Here is a 22,513-nt window from a genome sequence, read left to right as displayed (position 1 = left end):
GAGAATTTTCACCGTTTCTTTCGGTGACGTTAAGTGGAATTTACTCTTTATTAATTTACGGTATCGCTTCGAGACGATGGGCTTTTTTTTAATCACCACTTTCTCTATTCAAAATTCAAATATAAGCGGATTTCCATAAAAAGTAGTTCTTTCTTAGTTAAGTCATTCGTTGTAATTATTTTCTCGGGGCTTTGAAATGTTTGCAACTTTAAGTTGTAACTTTAAAATGATACAGAAAACGGGATAAAACGATGTGAGTGGCAAGAACGCGATCGGATCGACTCAAATCAGCATTGTAAATATTTTCTTTCGCCGCCTACGAAAGAATAAGAACAGTATAAGAATACGTTCGCGCATCGACCTTACCTACATTACGCGGCGCTACGATCGCGCGGGAATTTCGGAAACGTTCTCCGAAAGTTATCCCGCGGGAACGCAAGATAAAATATGGGCGCACTTTCGATTTGCCGAGATCCGCATCCGTTCAGAGAACTTTTCGTGAAAACTGAATAGGGAAAAACCTGCTCCCGGCTCTATTCGAACACCAATGCGATTGAGGCACGATAAGTACAAAAAGCAATGATTGATGGCGACAACTTCATTTTTTTGTTAGAGTTTATAATTATAGAAGGGGGTCGAAAATTTAACGACGGTTAATTAAGTTTGATGCGATTCGATCAACTACAAATCGGCAGATGGCGTTTGCGACAAATAACTCGGATCGTTTGCAGCAGGTTTCGAGGGAGATTTTGGAATAATTTAATATTTACAGAAGCAAATCGACGATTCACCAATGTTTGGACAGTTTCGATCGATCGTTCTCAAATTTTGAAAATTAACATTTAATACCTTCTCTCATTATTCTTGGTTCGTTTACCTATTTGCATCATAAGCTCAGATATGCGCCGACCAATTTCACTTAAATCGCAATATACAAAAATATATTTACATAGAAACTAGGGCGTACCTACTTACTTTGTCCCACATAAAATCTGGTTCTAGTTCTAAAGTTAGTTCTAGTAACAGTGGTAAGTAGCGCTAGTTAACGTAAGATATTACTATGTTGCATACTTTTATTGAACTAAAACTAGAACTAACACTAAACCTAGAACTAGAAACTTTCTTTTAGAATGTAGATCCATGTTGCAAGTGGTTTATATAAAGAATATAACGAAAAAACTTCTAAACTTGCTTTATTTAATTTAATATGCAGTCAGACCGGTTTCGGGGCTAGCCCCATCATCAGTGACAACTAAATATAAACGGAGAAAACAGTTTACAAACACAAAATTGAGACAGGACATAAAATTGATTATGATAGCACATCCTTGATTCACAAATGTCAGAAGGGTTTTAAGTTAGATCTTTTAGAGTTGCTGGAGATTTATAAACTAAATTTAAACAATAATTATATAATTTTAAATGACCAAATTCAAAATCTTTATAAACCTTTATTTACATACTTAAATCTAAAATAATGTTTCTATTCTATTTTTGGGGCTCTTTTTATTTTCTATATTTCTGTTTCACTTTTTCTTTTCAATATGATTTTCAAGTTTGTCCTCAATTTTAGTCTCTTCACGTCTCGATAAGTATCAACGTGTATTTTTGATTTTCTTTAGCAAGGTATATCTTTATTATTTATTGATTATTTACCTATGTTTAATTATTTTTCATTTTATTTTCCTCTGTATCTGTTTTCGCTTGTTTTATAATTTTTGTTTTTTCTTCTCTTTTAGTTTTTCAAAAAAACGTGCCTTTTTTACTTTCGTCATTTTGTTATACAGTTTTATCACCGCTTCATAAAGCCTTCAGCCTTATACAAGCTTTTACATGCTCCCCCTGTTCTTTTGATGATCTTCGTTCTACAATTTTAGTTTGCCACTGACAGTGAGTAGTTTTATAGATTTTTTAGCATGTTTTAATTTGTTTTTTTGCTAATGTTTGTCATATACATTTTTATATATTTTTATAATTATAATTTATGTTTTCTCCGTTTATATTTAGTTGTCACTGATGATGGGGCTAGCCCCGAAACCGGTCTGACTGCATATTAAATTAAATAAAGCAAGTTTAGAAGTTTTTTCGTTATATTCTTTATAGAAACTTTCTGTTTTAGCCGTGCGACTTCAGCAACATACTTTCGATACTTTCTAGTTCTAGGTCTTGTGTTAGTTCTAGTGATAGTGCTAAATCTAGTGTTAGTTCTAATTATTCACTTATACAGGGTGTCTCAGCGAGACCGGTCATTAGACGTTTCTGGGGTTCTGGCCAAACAAAAAATTTGAGTATGCAGACTTAAGTATTATCAATTACGTTCTCTTCACCTAAAATATTTTCAGATTCCGGTTTCCGGTTATACCGGAAGTCGCCACCTACTTTATTTTTTTAAATGGAACACCCTGTATATTTTTACATATTTGGATTTGTCTGTTTTGAAGGTTTACAAATAACTTTACTTTTTGCAATTTGATTCGGCCGTTCTCGAGTTATTCGAATTTTTCTAGAAAAATTTGTTCCAGCGGACATTTGTTCAAAAAATCATAGAACACTCAATTTTTGAGATATCAATTTAGGATTCAGAACATGCTTAAACAACATGATGGAGTATGTTTTGGTGCCGAGAACGGCTGTCTAGATCGTTTGGTCAATTTACTATGATACATTAACTTTTCGAAATTTGGAAGCACCATAACTTCATTTTTTTAAATGGCACCCCCCATATTTTATTACTTAGTCGTCTTCCGCGTCTCATTTTACATCTTTTGTATTCCATATGTCCTATGCCTAACATTAATAGTTTGAGAAATAATTAGGGTTTTTTGAAAAATGCTCACATATCATATGGATATTAACCTAGTGTGCCATGGAAAACAAATGTTTAATGACTTATTGATAAACGTCAAAGTCTAATTTAGGTTGTTTGATGCTTGTGAGTCTAAAACTAGTTAAAATGGATATTAATAACGTAAATAATGTTTATACAAATGAAGAAATCCATAATTTATTTTTTGTGCACGAAAAGTGCGACAAAGTTCTTAGTAGAACTTGCAGAATGTTTAATGAAAATTATCCACATTTATCTCCGATGACAAAAGGTAAATTTAGAGGAATAGAAACAATTTTTTTGCATTTTGGACCAATTAATCACGTGTTAAACTGACCAAAAAATGTAGTAGATAATGCAACGGAAGAGGTGAATACCTTGGCTTATTTCGAGCCCCGTCCCAACACCTCAATTCGAGCTGCCAAAGAAGATCTGGGAATCATACTACGAACTTTGTCGCGCTTTTCATGTATTTTTCTACAACCGAATATAAAATCTTTAATTATGGCCACAAATTTTCCTTCCCACAAAAACTTAATAAAATTGAACTCGCGATCTTCCTGGAGTCACAACTCCAATTCAAACCTGAAATTCACAAATTTATGCTTAACAATATTAAAAACATCATTAAAGACAACAACACTCACACGGGCTGTGACCGCAGGGAGATCGCTAACATAAAACAGAAGACACTTGGGGACAAAAACGCCGGTCTAGTTATCCTTAATAAAAATTCTTATCTTCAAAAAACATTCTCTTTCTTTCAACAAAATAATATTACATTAATTAACAAAAACCCAACTCAATCTTACAATAACCTTCTCAAAAAACTTATTAATTCTAGCAAAGATACTCTTGTTAAATTTAACTTTAATACTTACTTACTCATTCAAATGAATCCCCTCCCACCTGTTCTCAAATGTTTAATTAAACTTCACAAAGAAGACCATAGTATTCGACCTATTATTAGTAATGTTAATATTCCTTCAGAGAAGATTGCCAAACAGTTTCAAAAATTCCTATACAACAATTTTAATAGTGATATAAAATATAGTGTTAAAAACTCAAAACAATTAATTGATTCTCTTCAAGATATCCAAATCAATAATAACTCCATCCTCATCTCTTTCGATATTAAAAACTTATATTCTAATATTCACTTCGTCTCCTTGTTGGAATTGGTATGCAAACAGAATTTTTTCATTTTTGATAACAAATTTTACCAGATGAAGGATGGCCTCCCCATGGGTTCACCCATTTCAGGGATAATTGCTGATATTTTTGTTAACCACTTCGAAGGGATTCTGTTCTCGGAGAAATATGAATTTTTTACTAAAAATATTATCTTTTATAAAAGATACGTTGATGATATCCTTCTGATATACAACGGAAAAAGATCCCACATTATAGCTCTTAATAACATTTTTAACAATATTAATAATCTTCAATTTACTTACGAAGTAGAAAAATGTTCATCTATTTGCTTCCTTGATCTTACTATAACAAAGTGCACCTCCGAGAACAGAATCCTATTCGACATATATAGAAAACCTACTACTACCAATACCTTAATCCCAAAAAATTCATTTACATCATTTCAACATAAATACGCATATGTTTTTCGTTTCTTTTTTGATAGAATTTTAAATTACCCACTTTCACGTGCTAGTTTTAACAAGGAAATTAATACTATCATCAAGCTGGGCTTCGATAATGGTTACTCCCTTCAGGAGCTTCAAAATTTATTTTTCCGCATTCATCAAGCTAGAATTAATAATCTCATATATCCCCACTTTTCCAACCCCGGCGTTTTTGTCTCTATACCTTTCCACCCTTTAATCCAAAAACAATTTTCCGATATTTTCAATAAGTTTAATGTCACACCGGTATACCGTGCTAATGCTAAATTGGGCCAATTATTAACTAATAATAAACACATATTCGATGATAAACTTAAAAGTGGGATTTACAAACTTAATTGTAACGATTGCGATTCCTTTTATATAGGACAAACTGGAAGGAATATCAGTACTAGATTCAAGGAACACTTAAATAAAGAAAATTCTACTTTTTATAAACATTTGAAAGAACATAAACATAAAACTGATATATCCAAAATTAAACTTCTAAAACATCTTAATAAATCCAAAAAAATGGACCTATTTGAGGAATACTATATAAAATCATACCACATTAAAAACCCTGAACATATTTTGAATGAAATTATTGATTTTAACAATTATAATAGATATTTTACACCTTTCATATAATTTCAAACTCACCGCTCTTGCATTTGGTTTGTCACATCCTGATACCAATTTTTCATTTTCTTAAGATGTCATATTACTTACTTCCTCTTTTAACTGACCTCAGTCCGTTATAACCAGTCGATATGTGCACACGACTCAAGTTTTTCGATAACACTTAACGTTATAATACGCTTTCAATAATATTAATACCCTTTTCTTTTAGATTTTTAACGATAAATTCCCTTTTTATAACACGCCTTCAGCTTTCACAGTTTCTTTTACGCCTGCCTTCAGCATTTCAAAACTTTATTAACCTATCACCCGACGTTGGAGTTTTTAACCTGACATGGTAAACCCACGCCGTTTTCAAAAATTTCACTTTTTTCTTTTTCTTCACATGATCGGAATAACCGGTATAACCGGAAGTGCAAGAAATCTGAAAATATTTTAGACGAAGAGATCGTAATTGACAATACTTAAGTCTGAATTCTCAAAGCGTCTAATGACAGGTCTCGCTGAGACACCCTGTATACAATAAAAACAAGTTTGTTGATATGTTCCACTTTGTCATTTCTTCTGAATGATACAAATGGGCCAATCAAACCAATTTTATACATAATTCAATAATGATTTACAAAGGAGTTTATCGAGACTATTGTAATTTAATTGTCATTGATGTTGCAATAGAAAAGTGGGGTCTATAAACCATATCATACCATAAAAGGATATGAGTTATGTTCTTACTTTCGTGTTAATATTGAACCAATTTTTCTTTCTTGAATAATAGAGGCCATGAATGCAAATGAATTGCGTTTTTTATAAGTACCTGTAATAATAACCTATTATCTGTATAGTATTATTAAAGTCGCTTTTGTAGGTGACCTTTAAGAAACTTATTTTTTTAATATGTATTCATTTACATTTTATAAACGGCCTCTATACTTCAATTAATTCACATTATTATAAGTTGAATCATAGGTTCTTTAAGAGATGAACATCTAGTTCTGCTTAGCACATAGCACATTTTAAATTAACTTGTTATACAAGTAAATTAATGGATACTAAGAAAATATTTAAATATATAATGGTTGGTTGAATTAATTTAAATTTAAAGAGGTAACAAATTAGCGTAGGTCAGGCATACAGGTTTCGTATACACAATACAACGTTGTCCCGCGGCCGTTATATAACCGAGCACACAACTTTCAGCCGCAATAAATAAATTAAGGCAAGCTCGGTTTTAATTAAAATTTCCCAAAACTTTGCGGGCGACTTGAAACCGGCCGCTCTTCTCTTTACACGACCCGTTGGGAAAACTTTCCTTTTCCTAGTTTTCTTTTAAAAGCCCTGAGCTGATACGGCACGCGGCGCCACCGTTGTTTGCTGCCTGAAATATTTCATCGTAATTAAAACAAGTTTTTTTTCGGATGAAGATAAATTAACGAGGCTAGATTGCTAAGGTCTAGTTACCAACCTGGGACTTTCAAAAGTAGTGTGTTACTATTCAAAGTTTTTAAGAAATATCTTGAATTATTTCCACAAAATTAAAGACAATTAGAGTTTCTATAATAAGATAAAAAGGTAATGGTGAAATTCACGGAAATAATTTTCAAAGCATGAGATACTATGTACTATAATTTTAATTTAAATACTTTATATAAAAGTACTCCATATTTTTTATTGCATAATGTAATCAATTTAAGTAGTCGACTCTTTCAACGACTTGCATTAACTAACTTTTTTAACAAATAAAATAAATGAATAGTATTTTTTAACATCAAAAGAAACAGATACGTAAGAAATTTTTCGTCCCAGTCCACTTTACCTTTACTTACTCACTTTGTAGCCGTGAGCGACGATATCATCCGTTTGAAAAATAAATTGAAAAGCGACGACGCGACGCGTACGACTTGTGGGGGTGGCGCGTGTTCAGGTTTGATATCCGCCCTTAAACGAACGAGAAGGGCAGCACCATCAAAAAGATTTCGCCCGGCTCTCGGCCCGTCCTTTGATCTGTATTCCGGTCGGGAGTGTGCCAGATGTATTTTTAAACTTCCCCGTCTGGAGGATTTGGAAAATCGGCCGGCCGAGTCCGTAGTAAAATCGTAAGATTGGCGAAGGTGCGGGGAAAAGCCTTTTTGCAAAACGCACGGACTTTGGTCAAACATCCCTCGACTAACATACAAAGATTTTCGTTTCCTTTTATTTATGGAAATGAAAGACAAGGCTTTCAAAACGAAAACGATTTAAAACTATATTTCCCATCGTTCTTTATTATTTATTTATCATTTATTGCCACAGACAAAAAATACAAAATTACATAAGATACACTTAACTTAAACAGTATCAGCAAATGGATCATTTTATCGCACAAGCGATCTCTGCCAAATGACCCAACAGAACAAACAAAAATAAAAATAGTATTTGCTGAATATGGCAAGTAGTGATACTTAGATATTATTAACATCACCAAATAAGATTAAGCAAGAAAAGAAAAACAAAGAGAAAAATAAAGAAAAGACACAAAAAGAGAGATAGAGAGCGACTAAAAGAAACTAAAAGAATCTGCCGGATATCAGTTGCCAACAAGTGAGAGCAGTTGAAGAGAGGAAAAAAAAAGAGAAAGACAAAGAACAAAGAATTAGGAAACAGCCAGTTGAAGGGCAAGCAAGTGGCTCTTTAAAACATGTCTAAAATTAGTAATTCTAGAAATATTACGAATTTCAGAAGGCAGTACTGTAAATGATCTATGATAAATTTCAGTGCTATGAACGGGAAATGTAAGAATAGTGTCAGAACGTGAACGAGTAGCAAGCTCATGAGTTGATAATTGCTAGAACCTATCTGATAAGTACTTTGGGGTGCAGTTATGAAGGATTTTAAATAAAATGGTTAATAAACGAAAGGATCTACGTCTCTCACAGGTTAACATCTGAATGTAATTGCGATACGGCGTTACATGCTCAAATCTATTTAGGTCAAATATGAACCGGATACAATTATTTTGTAGCCGCTGCAATTTACTCAGAAGAGTCACCGAGAGATCGGGATAAACCGCGTCCGCATAGTCAAAGTGAGGAAATATAAGAGAGTAACAAAGATTACGACGCACCACAGGAGGAAGAGAGCAGCGAAGTCTTTTTAAAGAGTGGAACTTTTCTGCAAACATGTTGAATTTGCGGTTTCCAAGACAGTGGAAGGACTCCAAGATTTTTAACTGTGTTAGAAAACCGTATGACATTACCATCCAGCATCAGATCACTGCAGGCAGATGGATTAATCTTACCAAGTAATTGACGAGTTCCAAACACAATAGCTTGCGTTTTAACTGAGTTCAACTTAAGTCCGTATCTCCGAGACCAGTTCAAGACGTTAGATAGATCGTTATTAAGTTGCACAATAGCTGCCGGAAATTCAGCAACAGTAGTAGTAGTATATATCTGCAGGTCGTCGGCATACAAATGATAATTACACGAGATATAAGTAGTAGCACTATTAACGAACAAAGAAAAAAGTAACGGACCCAATACACTGCCCTGAGGAACACCACATTTGATTGCACAAGCAGAAGAAATTGAAGTGTTAGCGCGTACGCACAAGGAGCGATGGGAAAGGTAGGATTGAAACCAAGAAACACAGGGGGGAGTGAATCCGTAGGCAGAAAGAGACGCTAAAAAAAGCCTTGCTGAAATCGAGCAGTACCAACACAGTAACACATCTGTTGTCGCAGGCATACCTAATATCATCAGTAACTTTAATGAGAGCAGTAGTTGTACTATGCCCACTGCGAAAGCCCGATTGCAACTCATTGTGTAAATTAAACCTCTCTAGAAATCCTTGGACTTGTAAATAAACTAAGCGTTCAAGAGCTTTTGATAGTACGGATAAAATTGAAATCGGACGGAAATCAGTGTTACATGAAGAGGACTTGGATTTGGGTATGGGAACGACATGAGCAACCTTCCAGACAGAGGGAAATAAAGACCGCTCAAAAGAAAAGTTGAAGATATGAGTTAAGGGAGGAAGCACTATATCCAGGATAGGAAGAAGAAGGTTGAGACCGATACCATCAGAACTCACGCAAGGGGACTTCGAATAAGTCAAAGCATCGCCTACTTCGATCGCGGTCACAAGCGTAAGAGAGAAGGAGCAAGATTTAAGAGAAGTAAGAATTTCATTAATTGTAGCCGCCTTAGTTACGTCATCGATGATCAGGGGAGGCTCTGCAAAAAAGTTTGCCATCGACTCACAATCAAGATCCATCTGGACAGACGGAGAATCAATCACTCCGAGAGACCTCATAGTCCTCCAAAATGTTCTGGGCGCGACTCCAGACAGCCTCTGGTAGAAATAAGATCTCTTAGCATACTTGCATTTATGATTACAGCGGTTGCGTAAAATTCGATAATTTTCCCGATTAGCACTAGAGGGTGTACGTTTAACTACGGTCTTTGCACGGTTACGCAGTCGCATAAGAGATCTTATCTCATCACTCAGCCAAGGTGCAGGCGGGTGCCTCATCCTGCGTTGCCTAAGTGGGGCATGTTTATCATAGAGATTAATGATTTTGGAATTAAAGTAGTCCACTTTAGCATCAATATCTATTAAACGATACAGTGGAAGCCAATCAATCATCAGTGCATCCGACAAGAGCAAATTAGTTTCAACTCGCCCTAGATCACGGTAAGTCACAACACGCCGAGAACGACTCAGATGCTGCACCCGCAGAGCACAATAGATTAAATCATGGTTGGAGAATTGGAAGGCAGGTAGCTGACCATGTGTAAGTATTCCGTCTGGACAGGATGTAATAATAAGATCAAGAAGAGAATGTGAGGTAGGAAGATGATGAGTAGGCAGAGAGGGTAAGATAGATAAGTTTGAGGAAGAAGTAACGAACTGAAGTTTCTCACTACGAGTATCATTTTTCAACAGACAGGTATTAAAATCCCCCATTAACAGAATAGTCCCATAGATAAGTGAGTGCCTTTCCAAAATCTCTTCCAACTGATCAAAATAGTTCATAGAAGGAGGGCAGTAAAAAACACCGAGTAATAATTTATTATAATCAGTTTTCAGCTGTACAAGCAAAAACTCCGCATTCGGCAACGTTCCGTCGGAGGTTTCTACGATGGTAGCATGCTACCATCGTAGAAACGCATGTATATATATACGTATATATATACGCCTGCATATATATATATATATATATATATATATATAGCTATATAGCTTTATATTAAATGCAAAAAGAAAATTTCCTTATTAATAATAAATATCAATATTCAACAATTTAAATTTTCAAGCTTTTTTATATATAATAGGGTACCAATTGAAATCCGACCCTAGTTGTATAATAAAAGGGGGGTAAATGAGTTAGGAATCGTCGCCGGCCCACCTGGGCCCACAAAGAAAAGATTGAAAGAGAGGAAAAAAAGTAGGGGAAAAAGGGCAGACAGATTTCCCGCGGGCATTTCCAACCCGGCACCGACTACCACCACCGAGGTTGGAGGAAGTAGAAATATTTCGCGTTTTGGGCGGAAACCGTCTCACTTTGGCGGTTTAACGCCGCATTTCTCTTTTTGACTAAACGATTTCGACGGTGTATCACATATGGGAATCTTTCCTCATATTTTTCACGTTTTACATTTTTTTTTTTATAGAGATGAACAAGAATCTCTTAAAGGTTTTGAGATGAAAACTAATCGCGAAGGTGTTTCTTGTTTTTTTCCATTTTATTGTTGGTGGCAAAATAATTGAATTCTAAATGGAACACGGTGTCTCCGGATTTACGTGCGGCCCAGGCGTGGAGGGCCCGTTCATTTATTCATGTGGCGCTACGACCCCCCGAAAATGGAGGTGGTGGTCTGCTATGGGCCCTGAGGGACACGCGGGGTGGAACAACACCGGAGATTCCATTAATATAAATCCGTACGCGCGGTTTTGCCAGGAGATGGTATATGGCTGTAGAGCAGAAAGGCTTTCCTGCGGTATCTATCATGTCGAAGAGGTCAGAGGCCCCTACTCTTAGTGGTTGCGTGAAATTCACTAAAAGCTACTTCGTGACTACCACGTTTATAATATATGTAATAAACATAACAACATACTTTTATGTTGTACAATTTCTTCAAAATCCACTTTGTGTATTACAACTATAACAATTTATTTAGTTATTTATGAAAGAGTAGAATTTTAGTTATGCTACGTGTAGCATAAAGCTCACGCTCGCATTGGTTTTATTTACCTTTCTTGTAATTAGGGGCACCCAATTAAATAGCCCATCAGAGTGTAACATGGTAGATATACTATACGTACGTAGTGAGCTCCAAATGAATTAACCACGAATAAAACGAAACTGTATTCAAATTCATTTCTACTAGATTAACAAGAAAAAAAATTATTTAAAAAAAATTATTTTCAGGGAATTAAACGACAATAATGTCTGTTTATTAGCCATCATACTAAAACTTTAGCTTTGAGTCACCATTGTAACGCCTAGGTACATAAAACGCTATTCATAAGCCGAGGTCGTTTGCGGCCGAGCCGCTACCTGGATAATTCTTTGTCTTTAGTAGTCACCACTGTAACAACATGGTTGCCGCGAAGATATAAGCCGATGCGTTAATTCAAATATCATTTTGGCAATAAAACTTACCATTGTAGCACCTTGTCCTCAATGCCAATTTTGGTAAAAAATTTCAGAGCGAGTGTCGCCTGGAAATATGTGCCGGCAGAATGGACTAAGGTACGGGTATCTACTAGACTCTAGGTTCGGTCCCTACTTCTAATGCCTTTCGACCCATCAGCCTAACGTCATTTCTGCTGAAAACCGTTGAAAAAGTTCTGGAACGGTATATCCGTACGGTGCCATTGGTATCTGGTCCACTGAGTCGCCACCAGTATGCTTATCAAGCGGGAAAATCAGCAGAATTGGCTCTATACAACTTAGTTGGTAGAGTATACAGGACGCTGCAGGATAAAGAAATCTTGGTTTGTGCGTTTCTGGATATAGAGGGAGCGTTCAACAACGCAATACCACAATCTCTTGAAAGAGCTGCTCTTGACAGGGGAGTGGAAGCAACTATAGCGAGTTGGATCCGCAATATGCTAGATATACGATACGCTTCAGGCCGGGAGGTGGCTGCCGGCAGGGAGGGGTGTTATCTCCCCTGCTTTGGTCCCTCATAGTTGACGATCTGATTGCGATAGTCGAAGCCGTTGATGTGGAAATACAAGCTTATGCTGATGACATTGTCGTTATGGTCAAAGGAACCTATTTGCCGAGGATATCTAAAGTCCTCCAGGTGACCCTAGATACCATTTGCGCTTGGTGTAAGGGAGAGAACTTCTCAATAAACCCGCAAAAGACAATTGTTGTGCCCTTCACCAGGAAGCTAACGTTGGATGGACTAATCCGCCCAACTATCCAAGGTGAAGAAATTCCTTTCTCAAAGGAAGTCAAATATCTAGGAGTAATCCTAGACAAAACCCTGTCATGGAATGGACATTTGCAGGGAGTTTTGCACAAAGCTAGACTATCCTTGTGGACTTGTCGCAGTCTTTGTGGAAAAAATTGGGGTCTTACCCCTGAAAGACTGTACTGGCTCTATGTGACTGTGGTTAGACCTATGATCACATACGGAGCAGCAGCCTGGTATAGGAAAGTCCGACAGACTTCAGTTATCAGTAAACTTTCACGAATTCAACGAGTAGCTGGATTGGCAATCTCTGGTGCGATAGGCACAACGCCAACTCTAGCAATGGAGGTTCTGCTTGGCCTATCTCCTCTGCATTTGCATATAGAGAAAGTGACTAGAACAACCATTTACAGATTTAAGCAATATGCTCTAAACTGTTCTGACATGCCCTACCAATGGGCTGCGGAAGACATTATAAGCACTGATGCTGTGCTATCAATGCCGTCAGATTTGGCGGTATCACTATCAGTGATTAATGCTCGATACCAGATTGTACTGCCTGAGCGGCAGTCCTGGATCGAAAATGAAAATTCTCTGGTTCGGGCAGACATTTGCTTGTACACAGATGGATCAAAAACGCCTGAAGGGGTAGGAGCAGGAGTATACTGCCAGACACCTCGAATTAAGCAAGCCTACAGCCTGGGTACGTACTGTACTGTATTCCAGGCGGAAGTATTTGCTATTGACATGGGTGCTAAAATCCTTCTTGAAAGAGGGGTGAAGAACATGACAGTACGAATTTTCTCAGACAGTCAAGCCGCTCTCCAGGCGCTGCAAGCCGTGAAAACAGTGTTGGCTCTGGTTAATGATTGTAAGAGAACATTAAACACACTGAGTTGTGATAACAGAGTCTCTCTGATCTGGGTCCCGGGTCACTCTGGGGTTGCTGGCAATGAAGCGGAGTAGTGTAAGAATGCCGGTTCTAGACCGAAAGTTAATCCTGCCAATCCTGCGGTGACGTCACGCCTCAATGTATTAGGTATAGGGCGGGATACCAACCAAAGTTTGGGGGAAAAAAATTAGGTTGGTATTAAAAGTAACTAGAGATCTAGGGATTTTTAGAAAATTAAATAGAAAAATTTAAATACAATGGCGCCACCTATGATTGAGTGGTGTAAGTACTAGATTTAGGAATTTTTTATAAAATTAAACAGAAAAATTTAAATATAATGACGCTAGCTATGATTGAGAATTGAACTGTAAATTAGCGTAACTTGAGCTGAAAAATTAAATGGTGGTGGTGGTGGGAATATGGGATTAAAAATAAAAAAAAATCATTACATTTCAAATTAACAATAAATTATATTAGCATAATATATAAAAAAACCAATATATAATATAATCTGTGATTAACTTGAAATGACTACATTTAAGAAATAGATGCCGATGAAATTTCATCATTTGAGATAAACTAGCACGAGATGGCAGCGCTGAAGCGTTTGTGGGGCCGGAACCAGCAGTTGGTGTATCATTTTGCGATGGCTAAATATAGGATTGGACTGTGGGCTGAAGAGAGATTTCGCCTACTGTGGACCAGTTCTCCTGGAATGAGACATGCTAAGGTGTTTATTAACATCGCCACTGTCAAACCCGGGAATATTTTAGGACTTGCCCGTAGTAGCATAAAAGTTCTAATGGGCACTGCCGATTAAAAGCACACCTCAACTTGTTGGGTTTAGCCGACGATGTTGAATGCCGACTATGTGCGGAGGAAGCAGAGACGGTTGAGCATGTTTTATGCCACTGCCCTGCCGTTAATCGTATCACATTCTCGATTTTTGGGTCGCAGTTTTTCTCCTCAAAAGATCTGAATGACCTTTCGCCGAGCAAGGTATTAATGTTCGTTGTCCTTAGGGTCGCGGTGCAAGGTTGGTTGGTCCGCCTACCCGATATGTATTCTATGTAATGTAATGTAATGTAACCTTGTCCTCAAGCGACCTCATCTGACACTTTTATTATGAAATACGTTTTGCTATCAGTGTAGCAACCTAAAGTACGTGGTAACCCCTTTGATTATATATAATATGGATTGAGCCAACGAGAGAGATAGCTTGCGCAAGGTGATCGAACCGAGATAGACATAGAAGCGTACTGCCATATAATGGGTGTACTGATAGAAGTGAGATAGATATAGAAGCGTACTGACATATAATATATCTATCTTTGTTACACTTTCACATTATCGCTTTCCATCTGCGTCTATTCACCTTGAGCAACATTTTTGTTAGTAGATATATTCAGTTAGCTCAATCCATATTATATATAATCAAAGGGTAACCCTTAAAGATTGATTTTCGGGTGACATCAACAACGTCTAAAAAAAGAAATTGTTTAAAATTATATTGAAATGAAAGTGTTTTCAGATTCCAAAATAAATTTATGGTGGAGGCGCCGGTAAATGTAGCATTATGCTATGAAATTTTTCCGTTATTAAATGTAGTTATGTTCTTTTCCCATTCATCAACTCGTACTTGGTTTACAACAACTTTATAGCAGTGCTATATCACTATGGGCCATTACGCTCTCTGCAACTAGTTGCACAACTGGCTCGCACGCATTGTCGTTACGTTCTAAATACTCGCATCAATCATAGTTATACAAGTTGTCGTACCTTTAAAAGCTTCGTTTGTTGTTCGCTCCGCCAATTATTGCCCACGACAGCTGCGTAATTGATTACATCGCGAACGTAATCAATGAAGTTTTTGATGCCACCGTAATATTCATTTTTAGAATATGATTTTTTTCCAACTTTAACGGTTTACGTTTATTCTAACCGGGTGGTTTTTAATTAACAAAATCAAATTGTTAATTTTGTGGAATTCTAATCGATCATTAAAATTCCCTCATAATTATAGAGTTTAATTTTTTGCAACTATTTCCGTTAGTTCCAACCGCAAAAGTTTATTTTATCGTTCGATAAAATGTCAGTATCATTTCTTTTATCACTAACTCTGTAAACGTTGCCTTTAACGAGTGCAATTACGATCGCAAAGTTTTCTACTTTTCACCCGGAAGATAAATTATAAGTAAACGCAATTGACGGGGTTGTTGACTATGCACGTTTATTGCTTTCCGAGTTGGTGTACGGATATCTTTTTTAAAATTATAAAGTGAAAAAGAATGGAGCGCCCGGTTTCGAAAAGGGAAGTAAATAAGGTTACGGGTGACGTAGTCTTTCGGATAGGCGGGGAGCGAAAAGTTTTAATAACTTTTCGAATTAGCAATCCAATTTTGTTTACATTAAACGGAGACGACTGAGCTTCACGTTTTTTTTTTTTGTTTAATTCCCTCTTGAAATTGATTCGTTTTCTTCTTCGTTATAGAATGCTTCAGCTCAAGCAGCTCTTCAGGCAGCTCAGGCCTTAACGGGGACCAACGCAGCTACACCGGCCTCTACTCCAGCAACCCCTATTACAAACGGACAGGATATTCAAGGTGGACCTAATACTGTTTTAAGGGTTATCATTGAACATATGATTTACCCAATAAGTTTAGATATTTTATATGTGGTAAGAAATTAAATCAATACGTTTCTAATTTTTAAACTTAATTAATTACTTTTAATTTTAGATATTCCAGAGATTTGGAAAAGTGCTAAAGATTGTGACTTTTACAAAAAATAGTAAATCTCAAATTTCCTATACTAAAGTATTTATTTTTAATGTGCGAATCTTTTAGACTCATTCCAAGCTCTTATTCAATACCCGGACACACAATCAGCCCAGGCAGCCAAACAAGCTCTTGATGGACAAAATATCTACAACAGTTGTTGTACACTGAGAATTGATTATTCAAAAATGTCATCTTTAAACGTAAAATACAACAATGATAAATCTAGGGATTATACTAATCCTAATTTACCAACTGGGGATACTAACGATCAATTGGCAACGTTAAGTGGTGGTTTAGCCGGTGGTATTGGAGCTGATCTTTTACTTCTTGCTGCACAACCGAGATTAGCTAGAGAAAGATTAGCGGGTAAGATGTGTTTCGAATATTTCTAATTCTAGATCCAGTGTTAGTTTTAGTGGATAGCCTTCGTACTTGTAACTCTTTTACTATCTCGCAAACACGTATTTATTTATTAAACTAAGATTTGACGTTCCGGGTGCCATGTTGCAACCTTCTTCAGAAACTGGTTCGAAGTGACGAGATCACAAAATCGGTAACTATATATAAGTCGGAAAAACTAATTAATAATCAGTTAACGCTAATCACAAACTAATTAATAACTAATTGCGTCGCGTCCGGTGTGAGGCGGGAAGAGGTCTTCGTGTTCACCACCATCTTCCATGTTCTGCTAAGCTCCCAGCCATCCTCTCTGTTGACGTTATTTTTATGTCGGTGAATCTCTATGGCTTCTCTTGTCAGTCTTTGGTAGTATCTGTTGTCCCTAGCCAGCACCTTTATTTGTTCGAAGTCTATTCGGTGCCCCTCTGCATGGCAATGTTCCGCAACCGCCGACTGCTGGATCTTCTTCAGCCTTACATCCCTCTCATGCTCCTTGATGCGGCACTCGACGTTGCGCCCAGTTTGGCCAACATAAACCTTCCCACAACTACACGATAGTCGATAGACTCCCGCTCCTTTTAATGGAGTTAGTTTGTCCTTGTCGTTCTTCTTGAGATGCCTAGCAATTCGTTCCGTTACACCTGAAACATAGGGAAGACAGATAAATCCAAGTGGTTTTGTACTTACCGTGTCCTCTTTCTGTTTTCGCTGCTTGATGGCCTGGTTGATGTCCCTCGAAGTGTATCCATTCTTCTGCAGCACGCCTCGTAGAAAGTGTTGCTCCTTCTTCAAGTTCTCTCCTTCACATAGTCTCGCTGAAATAATGTACGGACCTCTTCTGTTGGGGATGATGATGTGAACATGCCTGTAAATACCTGTTGGTATGGGTCTTCTTTCGGTATACACCAAGTTCTATATCTCCATTTGTCGTCCTGGTGACCAACACATCTAGGAAAGGTAGTTTTTTGGCAGTTTCTGTTTCCATGGTGAACTTAATCATAGGATGTTGAGAGTTCAAGTGATCCAAGAACTCTTGCAGCCGTTTTTGACCATGTTGCCATATCACAAACGTGTCATCCACATATCGGAGCCATAGTTTTGCTTTCCACTGGCTCTTCTTCAAAGCGTCCTCTTCGAATAATTCCATGTAGAAATTAGCTATAACTGGCGATAGTGGAGATCCCATGGCTGCCCCTTCGAACTGCTCGTAAAATTCTCCTTTCCAGCTGAAATACGTCGATGATAAGCAATACTCCACCAGATCTGGCACGTATCCTGGTAAACCCTCCGGAATGAGTTTTCGGCGAAGACCCTCTAGGTACCCTAGTAAAAAGGGATTCCACATCGAAACTTACCAACATATCCCCAGCATCCAGCTTTACACCTTTTACCGATTCCACAAAATGTGTAGAATCCCTGACATACGATTCCGTGTTACCTGTAAAGGGAGACAGAATCTTTGCAAGATGTTTGGCCAGCTAGGGCGGAGGGAGACGTCTGGTTTGTGAATCTTTGGTAGTCCGTAGATTCTTGGTGGTACCGGCGCACAGTGGTCCGAGCGGTAAGAAAACCCGATCGAAAATATTATTTTGGTGTTAGCAATTAGCTAGCTTTATGAAACTTGGCATATGATTATAAGACCAAAAGGGTAATGTTGTGTCAAAATTTGAATTAAATTCGTCAACCGGAAGTAGTACTACGCAAGCAGTACTTTATTTAAATTCATACTCATTTTCTTTTCATATAAATTAGGACTTTAAACAAGAATATTACTATAAAATTTTGTGCAAAACATTAGACGTATATTACTTCACATTGTTTTGTGTAATTACGTGATCGCAAATTCCTATCGAAATTGTTTTATAGAGGACCTATACCGGATGTCTCACGTAACTGGTTCGTTAGAACTTTTTTAGGTACCACTATTCGTAGCGGTTTGAAATTTTGACAACATGGATTGTTCATTCGAAGCTTTCGATCTAAAATACTTTCAAGATGGCCGCCACTTCCGGTCTACCGGATGTAGACCACAACTTCGTTATTTTAAATGGAATGCTATAGTTTTTAATGCACCTTTTAATTATATTCGACAAAATAAGTTGACTTTGATAAAAGTTATTGGTACCTACCATTTTTCGTTTTCGAGTTATTTTGTTTTTAAGTTTTTCTTTGGCAAATTACTTTATGCTCTTTAAAACCTTATATCTCAGCCAACGTTCATTCAAAAAAGCTCTAAATTGGCACGATTACTCTTGAGATGTTGTCAAACAGATTGTCATTTGTTGTATTAAAGTATCTTATACAGGGTGGTCAAAAATTGAATTATCGTTTCTCCATATTCAATGGTAAGAAAGTCGAAAATTTTAAATGGAACGCCCCATATTTTTTTACCCTATCAGAAATGGAATTTGATAAAAATGTGGCAAAATTAATTGGCAGAATTAGTTGGTTAGATAGCTCAATTTTACTTAGCTTTTACTAAAAATGTTTTAAGAACTATTCGAGAATAAACTCATCGCTCTTAATTTGAAGTGATATTGGAGACCATAATACGTAAGTTTGCAGCCTACTTATAGTAGAATTTTCCCATGATACTGAGATAGTCCACATACATTTCAAATTATTCGAGATAATATAAAATATTTTGTTATATTCACCAACATAACAAAATGTATCTCAATTCGTGTGAGTCTTCTTCATTTTCTAAATCTTGTTCCTCTATATTTACTTCTTCATCATTATTGTCTTCTTCTTCACTTTCTTCATCATCATCATCTTCTTCTTTACCTTCCTTTTCTTCTAGAGATTTGTCCAGTATAAGTAAATTTTTCATGTCTTCATTCATCTTTTTATATCTTTCTGAACATTTTTTATAAAACTTACTAATAAATGGATCGGAGCTCAGTAATAGTCTTTTAAATAAATCTTCATTTGTTTGAAGTCTACCACATTTTTTTGTGTGACACTCTCTAAATCTGCGTACTTGTTTGTTTTTTGCTTCTTGATAAATAAAATCCACAATTATGTGTTAAGTAATCTTTGACTGCCAATTTTTTGGTTAAGGCGCACGTTGGCGCAAGATTTCTTTCTTATGCTATGTACACCATACCTTCAACAATAAAAAAATGTTAGCTACAATTGTTCGATTTTGTTCGCTCGCAAGATATTTAATTTAAAAGATTGGATGGTCAAAAAATATAAGTATTTATTGACGTCAATAGAAATGGTTGTAATTTTTTTCAACAAACATCTTTTGAAATTTGGAAAGGCGTAAAATGAAGACCTTTCTTTACTTTATAAGAAACCAACGACACAATATTTTCAAGTAGTGATATACCATCTTTTTTGTTTTCTAAAGTTGTGTCGTTTTCTAAAAAATTTCCTTATACAAAATAAGGTAATTGTAATAGCAATTTATTTCGCGCAGTAGCTATTAGGGTTTTGAGTGTTTTCGGACCACTGTGCGGCGCCTGCACAAACAAACCTTTCTGCTGTTCTGCTGGAATTCCTGTGGATTTTATCAGTTCCTTCATTTTTCTAACGATTTTGTCTGTGGGGTCCTTCTTGATCTTCCTGTAGGTGGCTGGGTCCAGTAAGTTCATCCAGATGGTGGTGAACACGAAGACCTCTTCCCGCCTCACACCGGACGCGACGCAATTAGTTATTAATTAGTTTGTAATGAGCGTTAACTGATTATTAATTAGTTTTTCCGACTTATATATAGTTACCGATTTTTTAATCTCGTCACTTCGAACCAGTTTCTGAAGAAGGTTGCAACATGGCATCCGAAACGTCAAACCTTTTATTAAAAGACGCACGGCAAAACCCGAAAGTTTCTAGTTTTAGTTCTAATCTTCGTACTTATACGTATTTATTTACTTATTTTTTAGATTCAATTCTTGCTGGTGCACCGGGTGTATTAAGCAACCCGTTTATGCATAGCTTGGCATCTCCGCTAGCAGCTCCATATGCTGGTGGAGTCGCTGGAACTCTACCGGGACTAGGAGGGTTTGCTTTAGGACAAACCGCTCCAGGCCTTAGAGGTCTTACGACTCCTGGACTTCCTCTGGCAACAGTGCTTCTAGTTAGCAATCTAAACGAGGAGGTAAGTTTCGTAAAAAAAACGGCATAAATTATTTTGAGTTATAAGTTATAAGTCAAAATTCGAAAATTATACAGAATGTTTCAGCATAATTTGTATTCAATGTGCTTTAAGGAATTCTTTTTGAATTACTTAAATCCAAATGAAGTTTATTATAATTTAATCATTCTGTTTAATAACTGTACAGTTCACACTGAAAAATATTAAAGTATCAGATTTCTTTTTATTTAAATTAATTTTAGAAACGTAAGCCTTACGATTAACCATTTCTCTCGTCGATTTATTTATTTTATTATTTTTCTTTTAATGTTCTAGTGATCGTTTTTCGTTTCGTTTTATATTTTTACTTCGTTAAACACTTTAACCCGCCTTGTGAACTGTATTTTTTAACAAATTAATAACCGTTTCTAAGTTATCCAAACACTTATAAACGGATTATTAACAAATTTCTTATAGTCTTAAGATTGGAACAATTTAAGTATATAATTTTGTAAATAAATCTATATGCAGGGTATTAGGTAAATATTTTTTTTAATAACTCAACAAAAAGCATTTTTTGAGTTCAATACGTGTTCAAGGTTCTACCAAAAAACGCGATCTTTATGCTGAACATCGATTACAGAAGCTTTTTCTATCTTAATCGATGGATGATGTAACAGGACATCACTTCAGAATACTTAATCCATTCTCAAAACATTTTTTTTTAAAAACAATGCATGATAATCACGTAAACAATCTTCTAGAACCAAAATCTTAATACTTTACGGCGGTGTCCGTGCGCTTCTCTTAAATATAATTATCTAATTGTTATGAAAATTAGATAACAAAAAATGTTTACCTAACACCCTGTAGATATAATAATTTATCTAAAAATTGTTTCTTTCCACTTTTTACTCGAACACTTAAATTGTTTCCTACATATGATTTTTTTTATAATATATTTTTGAGCTGCCAAAAATACTAAATAAAAAAATAAAAATAATAAACTGGGCAGCGAAATAACCAAAAACAATCTCCCTCTGTTGTGTGCTACGTTTATTACATTACTACTGTCATCTTTCTCTTTCCGTAGATGGTCACGCCTGACGCTCTCTTTACCCTATTTGGTACGTCTGCACAGCTACTTAAAAAATAAACTAAGTATTAAATCATCTTAGTTAATATCGGGAAAAACTCTGTTCTTTTCAATTTTAATTTATTAATCTAAATTTTTGTAAGAAATACATAATAATAACAGCCTTAAAATGATTTTCAAGGAAATGATTTTTTTTAACATTATACTAATAAAACATTAATAATACTCTATTTTTCTATTATCTTTAGTTTCTTGCATTTTTTTGTATATAGAAGGAAATAACAGAGTTTATCGCCGTCGTTTGTGGTTTAAAATCTAGATATGTGTGTGTTTTTAGCCTTTCCCTGTCATCGTCGTAGCAATAGATCTGACCTAGATTTTAAACTACTATTTGTCATGTATTCGTTTTAATTTAGCGACAGATTTTATCTATGTATACAAGCTTTCTGCTTAGAAACCTTTTGTCATGTTTTTTTTTTATATTATACATCTCGTGCGTTAATTTACATTTTTTCCAACAAAATTACAACTTTATTTTAATATAATTTTCACGAGTATCATTATTTTAATTGCATGTTCATTGTCATTATTTTTCCAAAGTTTTCATTTTATCTATTTTTATTTCGAATGCTTTGTGATTTATTGTTGTATTTTTTTTTTTTCAATTCTTTACGTTTTATACAAATATACATGTTCCTTATTTTTTTAAAAATATATCGATGTTGTAATTCATTTACAAAAAAAGAACAAAATTTATAATTAAATGGTATA

At 35.8% G+C, this 22,513-nt stretch overlaps 1 protein-coding gene and 1 long non-coding RNA gene across 8 annotated transcripts in view; both read left to right on the top strand.

Annotated features, from left to right (window-relative positions):
• LOC111421673 (polypyrimidine tract-binding protein 1 heph) overlaps positions 1-22,513 on the top strand; it is a 304,079-nt gene that overhangs the window by 273,427 nt on the left and 8,139 nt on the right. For all 7 annotated transcript variants that reach the window (XM_071201568.1, XM_071201567.1, XM_071201571.1 and 4 more), the window contains 5 exons: positions 15,878-16,063; positions 16,125-16,176; positions 16,233-16,532; positions 20,456-20,670; positions 21,740-21,773. In XM_071201568.1, coding sequence (XP_071057669.1) covers positions 15,878-16,063; positions 16,125-16,176; positions 16,233-16,532; positions 20,456-20,670; positions 21,740-21,773 — 787 coding nt within the window. The remainder of the gene's footprint in view (positions 1-15,877; positions 16,064-16,124; positions 16,177-16,232; positions 16,533-20,455; positions 20,671-21,739; positions 21,774-22,513) is intronic.
• LOC139432777 (uncharacterized) lies at positions 1,505-2,083 on the top strand. Its single transcript, XR_011642445.1, has 2 exons — positions 1,505-1,890; positions 2,008-2,083. It is a non-coding gene; the product is annotated as an uncharacterized lncRNA (long non-coding RNA).

Source organism: Onthophagus taurus, chromosome 2 (assembly GCF_036711975.1).
Source record: "Onthophagus taurus isolate NC chromosome 2, IU_Otau_3.0, whole genome shotgun sequence".
Classification (NCBI taxonomy): Eukaryota; Metazoa; Arthropoda; class Insecta; order Coleoptera; family Scarabaeidae; genus Onthophagus; species Onthophagus taurus.
Note: the sequence above shows the minus strand (reverse complement) of the source record. Positions and strands in the feature narration are given on the sequence as shown.